We start from the raw sequence: 15,485 nt of genomic DNA on the forward strand, positions 1-15,485 counted from the left end.
ATGATTCATACATACTTTCCTATGACAAGAGTTCAAATGAATTAAGAGAAGAAATATATCTTGATATATTTATACAGTATATATGAAGACTCACCTCTTTGTGTGTGTGTGTGTGTGTGTGTGTGTGTGTGTGTGTGTGTGTGTGTGTGTGTGTGTGTGTGTGTGTGTGTGTGTCTGTGTGTGTGTGTGTCTGTGCGTGCGTGCGTGCTTGCGTGCATGTGTGAGTGTGCATGTGTTTTCAAACCGGATGTTCTCTCTAGACTTTATACAGCTGGAAGATTTACTCTGAGCCTAAACGTCATGCAGTTACTCACCTGTTGAAAAACAGACATTTTCTAATTATCCTCCATGTGTGTGTGTGTGTGTGTGTGTGTGTGTGTGTGTTTGCGTGCAGACTGAGCACATGTCTGGCGGGTCTTGTGGAATTTCTGATCACATCACATTGTTTGTGTCCATGTGACCACGGCTGATACGGTGGATATAAATAAATGATTCAGATGTGCAGGCTTGTTTATTTGTGTGTGCATTTGTGTGTCTGTGTGTTTGGGAGGTTTAGCCTCATTATAGCCAACCATAGCGGTCTCTGTTGGTCTTATCAGCGCCATAATCAACAAGCTTGAAATCACTCTTTTCCTTTATCCCTTATCATTTCTCAAGGAGTCTGCTCGTTTCATTTCTTCCAAACCAAAAGCAGTCACCCAAATGTGACTAAACTGTGGGAGAATGGAAATGGGAGAGATAAGCCCTCAGTAATCTACAGCGATGTGAAAGTAAAGCTTGTAGCTAACTGCTGTGTGTGACGGTAACTATACAGAACACACATGACTACATGGAAAAATACACACAAAATATTAATTATCTGGCATTTTTAACATAATAACTGTGCAGATACTTGTTGGAACGGTGACAGCATATCTTGTTGTTCCTCTGTCATTGTTTCTATATCTTACCCATTGTACTGTAAAATCTGTCTTGACTTCTACAGCTATTTTTGTCTGCTTTGGGAAACTTCCCATCACAATACTGTCCAGCAGTGGAACAATAATGCAGGCATTATTGAATGCAGACACCGCCAGACGGGGGGTAGGTGGGGGGGGGATTCTTTGTAGTGCTTTCTCAACTGCAGAGAGAGTAAAGCAGCCCATTTTTCATCAGGCCAGATCAAAGACGACCTTCATCGCCATCCCGTGGGGCTACGCAAGTATTGATTTGAACAAACCTCTAACCTCTAAGTTTGGCCTGGCCACTGGTGAATAATTTCCTCCACTTTTTGTTTATGCGATGGATCATCAAAATGTTGTGCACCAATGAAAAGCAGACACTAAAAACAGCTTGTGAAATGTGACGTTCCTAATTACACTAAATGCATAACATGATAATTTAATTTGGAGCATATAATAACACGTAGTATGTGGATGAAGCACAGGGCTCATTATGTTAGCCCAGTGAGATCCATTTCCAGACATGGATTAAAACATAGTGTTGCAGAATTTGAATAAATTGTCAGCCAGTTTTTAAGTTGATATTTGCTCCATTGTGGCTTAATAGGGTTCATTGTTTGTCTTGCAGCAGAAATTCCTGCATACATTCCTACATTAAGAGGCAACGTCATGCTGCATTAGTGCATAATTTATAGACTTGCTGTAAATCACATTTAGCACGGCTCCAAACTGGCTGACTAAAACTAAATTGTCATTGGGAATACATTCCACAGAGTGACCTGTGCCTGCCCCTGAGTCCCACCCTTCCACCATTGCAGCCATCCTGTCCAGCCATGTTCTGTCCACTCTTAGTCAGAGTCATTAGAGCAGAAATAGCACAGGTTCCTTCTCTTCCAGCACCCTCAAAATGCCCTTGACGTAACTGCCTGCTGGGGGCAAAATTGCTCCTCTGCGATTATCGGTTTATTTGCTCTGGACTGGGCCGCAAGCCTGGATCATTGGGACTGACCACAGAGCCTGTCTAGGTCTGACTGAGCAGTGCTGGAGCAGAGACAGCTGAATGAGCCAAAGCTCTGAGTACACATTTCAGCACCACTCCCTCTTAGTGTACATGCAGGTGAAATGATATCAAAACATACATTAACACAAATGCAATGGGGCTCATATTGGCATGTGATGCACACACTTAATGTTGCATATACTGTAATACAAGACTAAGAGTCTACAGCCATGCTAGCAGCTCTGTGACACTGACACTCACATACAGGTATGGCTATAATAAGTAACCTTGCATGCACACATACATATGCTGAATATTGACAGGGTACTCATGGTGGAGATGGTGGTAAATGTTTTTTTCGTTTAAAGGAGGAATGGGTAACTCTAACTCTATCTCACAAGATTCAGCGAGCCTCAGGCACACACACAAGCTGCACACACACATCCGCATGTGCACACACACTCCAGACACGCATACACAGAGGAGTTTCCCATGACTCCATTCCGCACACCAAGTTCACCCATACTGGTTGACTTTAGCTATGTTTCCATCCACACGTTTTTATCCGAATTAAGTGATATCGAATGAAAAATGCTTTATGGAAACAGTAAAATTCAATTGAATTTCATGAATATCAACTCAAAGGAAATACGTTCGGGTCTCATCGGATTTTATCTTGATCGATATACGGCGAACAAATAATGAATTGCGATTAAGTTTTAGGTCATTTTATGGTTGCAACCCACCACAAAACGAAGAAGAAGAAGTTTTAGTTAATTTCCGGCCAGTATTTCCGCTCTGTTTGCACACATGGCGGGTGTCAACAAAGACAGATGTAAGTGGACGAATGAGGAGACGAGAGACTTTTTGAATTTAATTTACGAGCAAAATATAACGCTGTCGTTCCCACACCACAGGCCGCCTCCGTTGTTGCCGAGCATTTACGTGCATCTGCATCTGCATCATCATAGCAATGTGTTGATAGCGTCGTTGTTTTCTTATTATAGCTTGATATGTCGCTATCAGCTGGCACATAAGCACTATTAAAACTTGTGCAATATTGATCATTTGTTGGTAGATGGCGCGACCTATTTTGTCTAGCAAAACTTTGTTCGCAAATGTTTGCTTGAATGTTGTGCGATTCAGTGCGAAAATGAATGGAAACACCTTAAAATGTCTCAAATCAATTCGATATACCAATTTGACCGCAAAACAGCATGTGACGTCATTATGCACAGGTTTCTATTCGCTTTAAAGCCGTTGGATGGAAACACACTTTCACCAGCTTTATTCGCATGAGTTTTTTTTACCGAACTTCAGATAATTCGATTGACAAGTGGATGGAAACTTAACTTTTCACTGCCTTCATAATCACAGTTCATCAGCGGTATGTCCTCACAAAATCACACAGTAAATGGACTCCGTTGCACAAGCTCTCAAACCACAACAGAGCACAAAGAACACCGATGGTTACACCAGGGACACTCCATCCATTTTATGCCAAACCCAATATTAAAGACATATATTGGTCTTTTATCAAAATAATTGAATATCTCAGAGGACATTTAGTCTGAATTTGAGAATGATCTTTTATTGGTCAGTGTGCAAATAATTCTGCTAAGCTGTTTACTGGCAAGCTGAAGGACAAATGTTGAAATGTCCTATTTATTGTATTTGCTAAAGATGCAGTGACACGTTAAGTTAAAATTAATATATTGCAGCTGATTAAATTTAAAGTGCTCATATTATGCTCATTTTCAGGTTCATAACTGTATTTAGAGGTTATATCAGAATAGGTTTACATGGTTTAATTTTCAAAAAACACCATATTTTTGTTATACTGCACATTGCTGCAGCTCCTCTTTTCACCCTGTGTGTTGAGCTCTCTGTTTTAGCTACAGAGTGAGGCATCTCACTTCTGTACCTTTGTTGGGAGTCGCACATGCACAGTACCTAGGTAAGGACTACAAGCTAGAGATGCACCGATTACAACTTCCTGGCTGATTCCGATTTCCGATTTTCTTTGAGTTAGGTCAGCCGATACCGATTTTAGCCGATTCCGATTTAATTTTTTCTAACCACTTTACAGCACACACAAATATTTATTTTCTATCTTTTCTTTAATAGAACATTTTGCACAGAACATAGAAAACATTTTGAACAGATAATGAATCATTACAAAATAGAACTATATAAATTACTCCTGGTGTAGGAAATTCACACACATCTAAAGTGCAATGTTAGAACCATTTCCTTCTTTTCACATCCAATATCTAACTAAAAAAATGTGATTTGGGGTTTTGGTGTCGTCCCTCCACGCCCTACTCTTTCCTTGCAGGTGTTGCATATTGCAAACTTGTTATCTTCTGCACACACGCTGAAGAATTTCCAAACAGCTGACATGTTGCAGGTTAATTCACGAGGTTCCCTACATGTGCGAGAATAGCGCGGACACGCGCTTCACACCGCGAGCGGGTACGCGCGACACACGGCGGAAAAGTTGAGAGAAAGGAAAAAGAGACTGTGCTGTCGCATCCGTGTGTGCGTGCGTCCTTGAGAACTGTAACTCGTATAACTTATGTTGTCAGTTAATTGTAGCATTGACCGGCATGAAATCGGCATATGTCAGACTGACCTGCCGGTCGCCGGTCATGGCCGAGCACCGGCCAATTCCGGTCACCGGCCGGTCTATCAGTGCATCTCTACTACAAGCTAGTCAGAAGCAGAGTATGAGGGAGTGCCATGCTAGCAGCTAGGTGAGCATTATAACATATGTTACAAAGTGACACACGTTCGTCACGGAAGTAAAGGCTGGACTACAATAGAGCTTGGAGCATGGTAAGTGCCTTTGGGGTGGACTTTGGGCTTTTCCACTAAACCTATAATGTGCACAAAAAAGATATATAACACAATAAAGGAAAGGGAGAAAGCCAAAAAGCATAATATGAGCCCTTTAAATTGTTGACGGTGACTTGGATCATTTTTATGTCTGCTGTCAGTAATATGATTTCTTATGAATAATGCTGTTAATTTGACAAATGTAGCCCAACTCCTCTCTTGCTGACAGATATTTGGCAGCAGAAACACACAACACAAACAAAGATTTAGAAGTGTTTCCCCTGTGACTACCTGCAGGTCCAGCAGTATCCCATCTCTGCAACATGGAGAGTGTTTGTACTCTCCTCAACCAGTCTTTGTGTACACAGCTGGGGAGTCCATTTTCCCCGTGTCCCTCCCTTCTTCCTCCCCCCATCCCTCCCTCTCTCTCCCTCTCTCTCCCTCTGCTTCACTACCTTGCTCCACTCCTCATCAGGAAATGTCCACGATCGCTCTACAAAGAAAGTCTATTCTGTCAGTCCTATGGGGATGACGGGGGGGGGGGGGGGGGGTTATTGCCAGATGTTCCCTTCTAACAAACTCAACCCCCAAAATGTTGTATTTTCACTCAAAACAAGACCACAGAGTTCAATGGAGAAATAAGTTGAGGGATGAAGAGTAAGATGAAGGCTAGAATAGTTATAGAATTTGATTTGGTGATCTCAGTTAAAAACTAAAGGATGGAAACAAGTTAACACAAAGTAAAAAAATAAGATTAGGATTAGGAGTGGGGAGGATAGAAGAGTTCAGAAGATGAGTGCTTATAGCAGTATTTTACACAAGCATACACACACATACATATAAGTAGGAAAAAGAAATGCAGACAAAAGGCTGAGATGAATGAGGTAAGTGAAATTACAGGCCAAAAACTTCTCTTAGTGTCAGTAACAGCAGGGGGAAGACAGAGGAGGTGGAAGGTGAGGGTCACAGAAAGGTGAGTTTGGTGACAGAGAATATCTGAAGGTGTGTATCTAAATATCTGAAGGTTTCTCTCCTTCGCTGAAAAGGTGAACTGAGGTGAACAGAAATTAAGCGCAGCCATCAATTCAGGTATTTTTTCCATCTGCCATGGGACTGTACCGCCTCCTTCCATCACCCCACCATCACTTCCCACCACACACATACCTCAGGCTTCTGTTCAAAGCTCAGGAGACCAACACCCACTGTCTGTCTGAGCTAACTGCATGAAGTCATCCACGTTAGAGGAGCTGGAGTACTGAAGTAATGAACGAACAGAGTATGTCTGGACTGATAGGAGCAACACTCATGACTGCATGGCCACATCAAAGCCTTCCTGGTCCGATAACCTAACCTTAACATTAGAGTGTGTGTGTGTGTGTGTGTGTGTGTGTGTGTGTGTGTGTGTGTGTGTGTGTGTGTAGGGAGTAGTGTGTGTGTGTGTGTGTGTGTGTGTGTGTGTGTGTGTGTAGGGAGTATTGAAGCTGGGTCGCCCTTTCAGTTGTCGCCACATTATCAGATCTCAGCAATGACGATGGTGAGTATAACATTGTTTTAACTTATATGAGGAATTACAGTAATATCAAAACTAGTAAAACAAGACCCAACAAACTAAATTCACTTTCCCTGTACAATGTTCCAGCACCCTTTGGTTTTCCCACAAAAAATACCAAGCAAGGACTAGTACCAGCAGGCCTCTGTCTTATCTGAGCTGACAGAGGAGAATCATGACTGTATCAACATAGAAATGAGGATGAGCACTCACCTCTCTCGCACTGCGGGCCAGTGAAACCGTACACACAGGCACATCTGTTGGGCCCGATGCAGCGCCCCCCATTCTGGCAGCCATTCTCACACACAGCTACAGGAGACAGAGGAAAAGAGAATTACATAGCACACTCTCTCTCACAGACATACAAACACAGATTTTTTTCTTCAAATGACATCACCAACACATAAACACATACTGTATTGTATATTTGTATAACAAATATATGGGAGGATTTTCATTGATGACATCAATTCTTGAGCCAATAACACAGACTCTCTTCACTTCATTCCTTACTTTAAACTTTTCCCTAACCCAAAAAATAAACTTTATTGCAAGCATTACTGTAAACAACTACAGTAAAACTTATTTGTTTGACCATGTATTTGGCAATTTAACTCAAGTAAGTAAACAGTGTAATGGGTTTCTGATTGGTCATGCTGCAATTAAAGGCTGGACCAATAGAGCTCAACAGTCCCGCCCACAGCGGGTTCCGGAAGTAAAAATACAATGCAATTTCTCCATTGACAAAGTGGAGTATAAGCCAGAAAATCGTAACCGTCGATGATAGACTTAAAACCAGCATGCCCACATGACTCAGCGATTGTATATGCTCATATAGACGCCACAAATCATGGGGCACTACCCTTGTTTTGAGATAAATGTCTTTTATTCGCGATGTCTTGGATAAGTACTTCATTACCCACAATCCTGAACAATCCCACAATCCCACAGTGATGCCTCTGATTGGTGGAACTCATGCTGGTGAGGAGGGGGGGGTGTCAGTACCCGATCTGTGCTGCCTGCACGATCCGTCACGAGGATTTACGACACGAATCACCATCTGTTCCACGCTTCTGACGTTAGCCTCTGCAGGGAAGCTAACGTTAGTTTACCTAACAGCTAATTCGGCTAACCGCTAGCTGACAGCTTGATTCAGTCTAAAATAACGTTAACTCAAACGTAACATTGGGTAAAGCCGTCTACAGCTGACGTAACAGCCGTTATATATGTTAACGGTTATTTTCAGGTTTTATTTTGAGGGTCTTTTAAAGTTATTACATGCTGTCTCAGCTAGCAGTTAGCCGAATTAGCTGTTAGCTAAACTAACGTAGCTTCCTTTATTCAGTGGTGCGCGGGGGTTTATGGGATGAGTAGTTCCTTCGCTCTGAGATGACAATATGTACACAGTCTTGTACCTTTGACTTTTTGGGGATTTTCTGTTCATTTTTTTACTCGAAATGATACGTTGTATGCTTATGAGTCACGTGCCACCTGGTTAGCCTAAGGCATGGTCTAAAACTCTTTACATACGGATTTTTCCAGACGTCAATGGGAGAAATGAATGGGAAATTTACTTCCAGAACCCAAGGTCTCTCAGAGGAGGGGCGGACTGTTGAGCTCTATGGTCTTACAAAGTCTTAAACCAGCTGTTGCATACTTATGAGTTCCAAATATAAAGAATATGTATGAAGAGTAAGTTCTTCAAAGAGAGGACAAGTCGCAGAATTTCCATCACCTTGTGTATCTTTCTGAAGACATTTGGTCCTTTTAACTATATACTCTAGACACACACATTGACATCCAGGTGTGCTGACTGTGCAGAAAATTTCACTCACGCTGTCCACAGTGGTTGCCTGTGTAGCCCTTCGTGCAGGAGCACGAGTCCTCTGCACAGCTGCCGCCATTCATACACCTGACGTTACAGGACTGAACTGTAGGAGAGAGGAAAGAGAGAGAGAGAGAGAGGGGTGATGGGGTGGGATGATGAGTGGGAAGGGCACAAAGAAAGACGTGAACAGATACACTTAAAAAATGATCAGGCCTTCACACCCAATAACACAAGCTGCAACATTACAACAAAATAAACAAGAACAGGAACTTTGAACATTTGAACATGTGATTTGAGTCAGTGACTACTTCATTAAAAAAGTTTTTTTTAAAAGCTTTTACTGGTATTATCAACCAAACCTCGACAGAAATGCAATGGGAGAATTAATCAATTGAGTGGTTTGATTAAATATATTAATACCCAATTAAAAACTGCATTAGGTGTTCTTTCTAAAGTGAGTTAAATAACCATGGTCACTTTGACACATTAAGAGGTATTATTGTATTTCAGCTGGGTTTGCCCAACGCCGATGTTTCTTTAGCAGCTTTAGATGAACAGACAAGGCTCAAAGGCCCCCAGGCCACAAAACCAAAGCTCAATCAAGCAGTTTGGGGGTAGGCAGTAAGTCGAGCCAGCTGTATGCTACAGTCAGTCAGTCAGTCAGGAATTTGCTGAGAGGCGAGGGAAACTGGATGAGGGGGGAAGAGAAGTATGGCACAATGGTAAAAAAAAAAAAACAGGATGCACAGAGGAGCGAATGTAAGAGAAAGGAAGGGAGAACCTTTGAATAGTGGGTAAACCAACCAGTACAGGTATTATGATGTGAAGCAGGAGCCTCCTGGCTGGCAGGCTGCTACACCAGACTGTGAGAGGGCCAATCTGACAGTCTCAAACACATAGCAGTGGCTTTCATAAGGGAAACTAATTGGTCTTCCTGGCAGACAGGCAGCTTTCTGCTGAGCCAGCCATTTACCGAAAACAAGAGGAGAGAGGACACCTACAGTGCTGCATGCTAGAGAACTGTATTCTCTTAATGTTTCCTCACATCCTCCTTTATCTTTCATCCTGGCTCAAGAGGATATTTTATTGTCTTTTAGTCTCCCTGTGCCTTTATTTTTCTTCCTTCCTCAACTATTCCCTTAGGGCCGTTCATACTTTTCTGTCTATATCTTAATCGCAAGTTCAACATTAATTTCCTCTCTCTCTCTCTCTCTCTCTCTCTCTCTCTCTCTCTCTCTCTCTCTCTCTTTCTCTCTCTCTCTCTCTCTCTCTCTCTCTCTCTCTCTCTCTCTCTCTCTCTCTCTTCATCTGTCTGTTTATGTCTCTTTCTCTCTTTAACATTTCTGGCATGCAGCACTGTGCAGCAGGGGAAATGACTGAGCTTCCTCGTAGCTGAAGTTGTTTAATGAGACTTTCTGAGTTTGCAAACTTGCCAACAGGAGGCATTTCAGCCACTGTAATCCACCCACTTATTCTGACTGTACCCAAACAAACTAAATATGACTTGTGTGAGTCATGATGAGTGAATATTCTCTTAAGTAGCTTTTCATTGTGATCACCCACACCTGCCTTACTGGCAGATTACACAGGGCAGACTTCAGTTACAGGAGTCAAAGCACAATAGCACAAATCTTGGATGTGGATCTGTGTAGTTTCAGTAAATGCAAGGCAGAGGTGTAATTCACTGAAAGAGAGCTTTCATTCCCTCAATATATTTAATGCATCTGAAGTCTAGAAGAAATTCCAGTTAACTTTCTCATGTGCAACACTTGGCAGACTCTACGTACAGATTTGGCAGAAAAAACTTTTTGTCTGGATTGTCTCATGGCAACATATGGTGATAAATGAAAGCAAATAGTTTGGGACTGTGGGGCAGGATGGGTTTATAGGTCAGAGTACTAGTGTACTGTCTCTGTCTTTCTCTCTCTTCTTCTCATTCACTCTCACAGGGTCAGCTCATCCTCTCAAGTTTTAACCTCAGCTCAAGACATGAGGTTAGTGCACTCTATTGACTCTCTTTATTCACTCAAGGCCAATAATTGGAGCAGTGATGTGATCCTGAATAATGACTGCAACGAGGGACTTCAGTTTTCGTTGCCATGGAACACACTATGGAGAAGACCAGTTCCAGGGCTGGGGGCAACTTGAGTAAACCCTTCCATTTTTCAAACCCCAAAACAGTGTTTCTAAATAGGTCAAGAACATATGGGGAAAGATTTTGGCTGGGGCTGGTGGGGTGGGAGACGTTGCAGTAAGAGTCTTATAGCCACTGAACTCTCTGCCCTCAGGAACAGAGGATGATGGGACAGGTGCTGGAAAGACATTGGAGGTACCATGTGTGCCAGGTGTCACGTGTTTTTTCTGCAGCGGGAAATAGATGGGAGGAGGAGGTGGAGGAGGAGGAGGAGGAGCAAGCAAACAAGCATGTTTGGAGACAGAAGGAGATGATCTCACTGGTTAACCTCGCCTCTCGCTCCCCCTCCTCATGGCACTTCATCTCCCGCAGGTGGAGATTGCTCCAATGACCCGTGCCTGGAAAGCTGCATGTGTAGAGCAACAGGGTAGGGGGATGTGCATGTGTGTGTGTGTGTGTGTGTGTGTGTGTGTGTGTGTGTGTGTGTGTGTGTGTGTGTGTGTGTGTGTGTGTGTGTGTGTGTCTTCCAGACGTTGAGCAAAAGGAGTTGGGTGTAGCTTTGCAGCACCACAATGCACCTCTGTACTCTGGTAGTGTCACCGTTGAGCTGCTCACATCTGGGTGTTTTTTACGAGAGGCTGCGAAACACAGGAAGTCCAGGCTTGTGTGTTGAGTGTGCCAGTGTGTGCTACGGGTGCATGTGTCTGTGTCTGATGGAAAACTGAGGAGCTTTATAGTTGTGTTTTGTCCTGGTTTACACACACCCCGGGGACCAGTGACAAGTCAGCCTTAGTTTCGGCATGGATGGGCGACGTAGTGAAACAGAAAGTTGCATGGGATGCCGTTGAAGCAGGTTGAGAGTCAAATACAAAGATTTCTTTCCATTCTAGGAAACTCACAGCCCTCCAACTCAAACTTGCGGTCAAGACGGACTACATTGAAGTAAAGTTCAAAGGCCTCTCTCTGCATTCCCCGGACTCACTGGTGGTCCTAGTTAATAGCTGATGGAAGCCTGTCAGTCTAAAGACAGCTGTTTCTCAGCATTAGGGCAAGAACGTCTGTGGTAATGATTTCTTAATTATGGTTGTAGGAGGACAAGGTTATAAAGATGACCCTGTACGATCCTCAGCACAGCTGCTCTGCCCTAAACTATCAGTGTGTTTATTACTATAACAAGGGTGACTTACAGCATGAACCCCTGTTGTCTCCAGCTAATCAGTAAATATGACTCTTGCCGTTACAAAGCCACCTTGGCTTCGCTTTTTTACTGAGAAATGTGTAATGTTTCTAAAGGTCTGCCTGCTATCCACAGAAACATGTGCTTGTATTATGGCAAACAGCAAATATTCCAGGAAGAGCCATAAAATAAATCATAGACAACCATCTGTGTAGACACAACAATAATCACAGACACGTGGATTACATGTATGAAATCACAAATGTGTTGCTGATTTATTTAAACCTCTGCATTCCACAGGCAAGATGTGAATAAAGATGCTATCTATAACCCGGCGGACCAGGGTGCTAGAATCAGGCTGTATAATTAAGGCAGAGGAAATTGGTGTTTCTAAACAGATCTCCATAGCACTGCAATTTGTTTCCAACTGCACTGAATTATCCTGTTAAATGGTGGACTCTCTCCAAAAGCTAAATTTGGGAGTCAGCACGTTTGGTAAGACAAGATCTATGATGAGGAGTGTTTGCCTTCTCTTGGCACGGCCTAAAGCCTCCGAGACAGATAATGTTGTGAAAACAGTTTCCAACTTTTTCAACTTTTTTCAAAGTTTTGCTCTGTGGGAATTTAAATCAAAACAAAGCTTTATTACTAAAAAGCAATGGAGCAAAGACATTTGGAAACACCTCATCCAAATATGACAAAGATTTAGACACAGTATAGTTTGGGAGTAGTTACATGCAGGACAGTGAGGAAATGAACTTTTCATAGAATTAAAGCTTCTGCTTGAGACCAATCATTTTTAGAAGAGACACCTAACTTTTACCAAAATAAGGTGACCTCCTCAGGTCATTCCACAGCATTCAGCACTCACTGATGGGTGTGTGTTTATCTCAGGCCATAAAGTTGTTTGACCTCTGACCCTCATCAAAGCTGCCAAAGAAGCCAGAGGAAGCGCTTTCGCAGTGACACATACTCTTAACGGTGCACTTAAACACATTTCTCATATACTAATCATAGAACAATAAAGCTGTCTCTGATTATTTAGATCATACAGTATCTCAATAGCTTCCTTTCCTGCCTCTCCACTGCCTGTAAACCTGTAGAAATGCCCCCATAAATCCCTGCTGGGGAAAGCTGAGAATCACAGTGTGACGATCAGTTCGGTCCAGCTCTGCTAAGCTCTCATTCTAATTTATCACTTCACTTACTAGCGCCATTCCTGCCCTTAAGGAGCATGACTTCATAGCTCTTGCCAAAGCACTGACTCTGCAGGAGATCTGTATCTTTCCTGCCATATAGGTCAGGGGCTGTTTTTCCTCCACCCCACCCTCCATGCCCTTCCTACGTAAGGGTCGTCGTCCTTGATTATGGCTGGAACAGATCCTGTTTTACACCTCTGGGTCACAGCCAACTGATGCTCACTGTGTTAGTTTGTGTGTGTGTGTGTGTGTGTGTGTGTGTGTGTGTGTGTGTGTGTGTGTGTGTGTGTGTGTGTGTGTGTGTGTGTGTGTGTGTGTGTGTGAGTTTTTCTGTCTGCCTGTTAGTATAAGAGTACGAGTATCTGTATATCTGTCAGTGTGTGCAGTTGTACGAGTGAAAATGTGTGTGTTAGCGGGCTTAATGGAATGTGAGCATGTGTAAAGGGGCTGGCAGGGGCCAGGCATGACTGACGAGCCGACTTTGGCAGACTAAAGCAGTGAAGCTGAACACACTGCACGCTACTTAATACACACATCGACACATACTTTGCATGCTCCCAAACTGGTGCTTAACAACAATGTTTTCTGCATTTTCGGCACATATTAACTTCATATTTAAACCCTGCACACAGTGCACTAATCTCACTACGACAAACGTGATTTCACACACTCTGCATGTGCAGTAAAACACCTCGCCCCACTCCAAATACACACACACAAACACACACACACACACATCCTGAGTGGTCTGTAACGAAGCCCAGCAGACTGAGCTGGGACGGCCAGACTCTCTACTTTAATCCTGACAAACCCTGTGACCTGCAGGCTGTGGAGCGGGCCTGGGACTCTATACACTTATATTACACTGGCTACAGTACTATTCTGGCTCCCATGAGAGCAGGGTGGAACCATCACATTTGGAAAATAGCCGAGCAATTGGATGAGTAGGAACTAAAACTGCTCAGTATAACATGCAATATCATTTCATCAGTAGTTCCACTGAGCAGTATCACACAGTAAAGTAAAGTCAGGCTTAAGGTCATTTAAGGGGGGGTGGAATTACGCATATTGGCTTTCTGGTGGAGATTTAGATCAATACCACTCTCATATCTGTCTGTTTCAAATAAAGCTACAGCCAGCAGCTGGTTAGCTTAGCTTAGCACAAAGACTGTAAACAGGTTGAAACAGCTAACTTGGCTCTGGTAACAAAATCTTCCTATCACCCCCTCTAAAACTCAGCAATTAACACACTCCATCCTGTTTGTTTAATCTGTACAAAAACCTAAGTGCAAAAACCATAATTCGTGGTACGAGGGGGTTATCTGCTGGACTATTTCTTGGCAGGGAGCAGTTGCCAGGCAACAAGTGGAGACTCCAGGAAGTTACTGCTCCCAGCTATTTTGAGGTGCTGGTAGGTACCTTGGTTATCTCCGTACCGAACAAGGCTTGCTGTTTTCAGTCTTTATGCTAACCTAAGCTAACAGGATGTTGGCTCTAGCCCAATATTTAACTTAAAAGATATGAGAGTGGTATTGATCTTCTCATCTAACACTCGACCAGAAAGCCAATAAGCATATTTCCCAAGCATCCCTAATATCATCACGTGTCTTGTTTTATCCAACTAAGACTCACAAACTTGAGAATAAGAAGTTTACAATCACATAAAATACAGAAAAGCAGCAAATACAATTTTAGAAGCTGGAACTGGTTTTGCTTAAAAAATTACTTGGACTAAAAATCAATAATCTAAATAGCTGCTGTCAATCGACTTATCAAAAAATCAAAGTTTCAGCTCTTGTAGGGTTGGTGTTTGAGCCACAAAATCAAAGTGTCCTTGAGCAAAACACTGAACCCAAAAAAAAATTTTTTATATGTGTATGTGGTGGGGAAAGAGATGTAAGTTGCTTTAGATAAAACTATCAGATTAATGTAATGTTATATTTATTTATCTCCTTATGATGGGGTTTGTTTGATGAAGCTTCAGTTACTGTATGAGTGTGTGATGAGTGGCACTGTTACTGACCTCCTCCTCCTGCCCCACAGCTAGGAGAGAGCTGACCACTTGAACAGGTACACATGTTGGGTCTGGAACAGAAGCCATCGCCACATGAATTCCTGCAAATTGCTGGATAGGAAGAGGGAAAGGAGGGAGAGGAAGAGGAGAGGAGAGGAGTTATGTTATATTCTCCACTCGGCTTTGTGGGATCATATTAAAGAGGATTTAAGGGTAGAGGAACTTACGAACAATACACTGGTTCCCTCCCGGCAGAGTCTTCCAGCCTGGACAGCAGTATGAATGGAAGCGAGAGCCACACACATTAGGCCTAACAGAGAAAAAAAAAGAACAAACAAACTCACTACTCATCCAGACCTCCCAAACATATTTTAGTGAAACCCCTAAACAAATACACACAGTTAGACCTAGGATTTTAAAGTGCCCATATTATGAAAAAATCACTTTTTCTTTTTTTTTTGATTTGGGGTGTTATTTTGTGTCTCTGGTGCTTCCACACACATACAAACTTTGAAAAAAATCCATCCATGCTGTTTAGAGTGAGATACGGTTTCTGAATGTGTCCTGCCTTCAGTCTCTGGGTGAGCTGTTCAAAATCGGCACGGCTTGTGACGTCACAAGCCGAAACGAGCAGGCTAACCGCAACCATTAGCTCGCAGCGTTAGCATGCTAACGCTATGGCTAACGCTAGCATGCTAACGCTAGCATGCTACCTCGTTCTCAATAGCAAAGCACTACTACAACACACACAAGTTCACCATAATCTACAAAAGAACTACTTACATGTGCGCCCTCATTTAGAAGT

The 15,485-nt window shown here is 42.7% G+C and overlaps 1 protein-coding gene across 2 annotated transcripts in view; it reads right to left on the reverse strand.

Annotated features, from left to right (window-relative positions):
• Nucleotides 1–15,485, reverse strand: part of fbn2b (fibrillin 2b) — a 71,343-nt gene that overhangs the window by 44,139 nt on the left and 11,719 nt on the right. For both annotated transcript variants that reach the window (XM_036007262.1, XM_031307237.2), the window contains exons 3-6: nucleotides 14,908–14,990; nucleotides 14,690–14,791; nucleotides 8,164–8,259; nucleotides 6,542–6,637 (exon numbers count right to left, since the gene is read on the reverse strand). In XM_036007262.1, coding sequence (XP_035863155.1) covers nucleotides 6,542–6,637; nucleotides 8,164–8,259; nucleotides 14,690–14,791; nucleotides 14,908–14,990 — 377 coding nt within the window. The remainder of the gene's footprint in view (nucleotides 1–6,541; nucleotides 6,638–8,163; nucleotides 8,260–14,689; nucleotides 14,792–14,907; nucleotides 14,991–15,485) is intronic.

The sequence above is a fragment of the Sander lucioperca genome, chromosome 11 (genome assembly GCF_008315115.2).
Source record: "Sander lucioperca isolate FBNREF2018 chromosome 11, SLUC_FBN_1.2, whole genome shotgun sequence".
Classification (NCBI taxonomy): Eukaryota; Metazoa; Chordata; class Actinopteri; order Perciformes; family Percidae; genus Sander; species Sander lucioperca.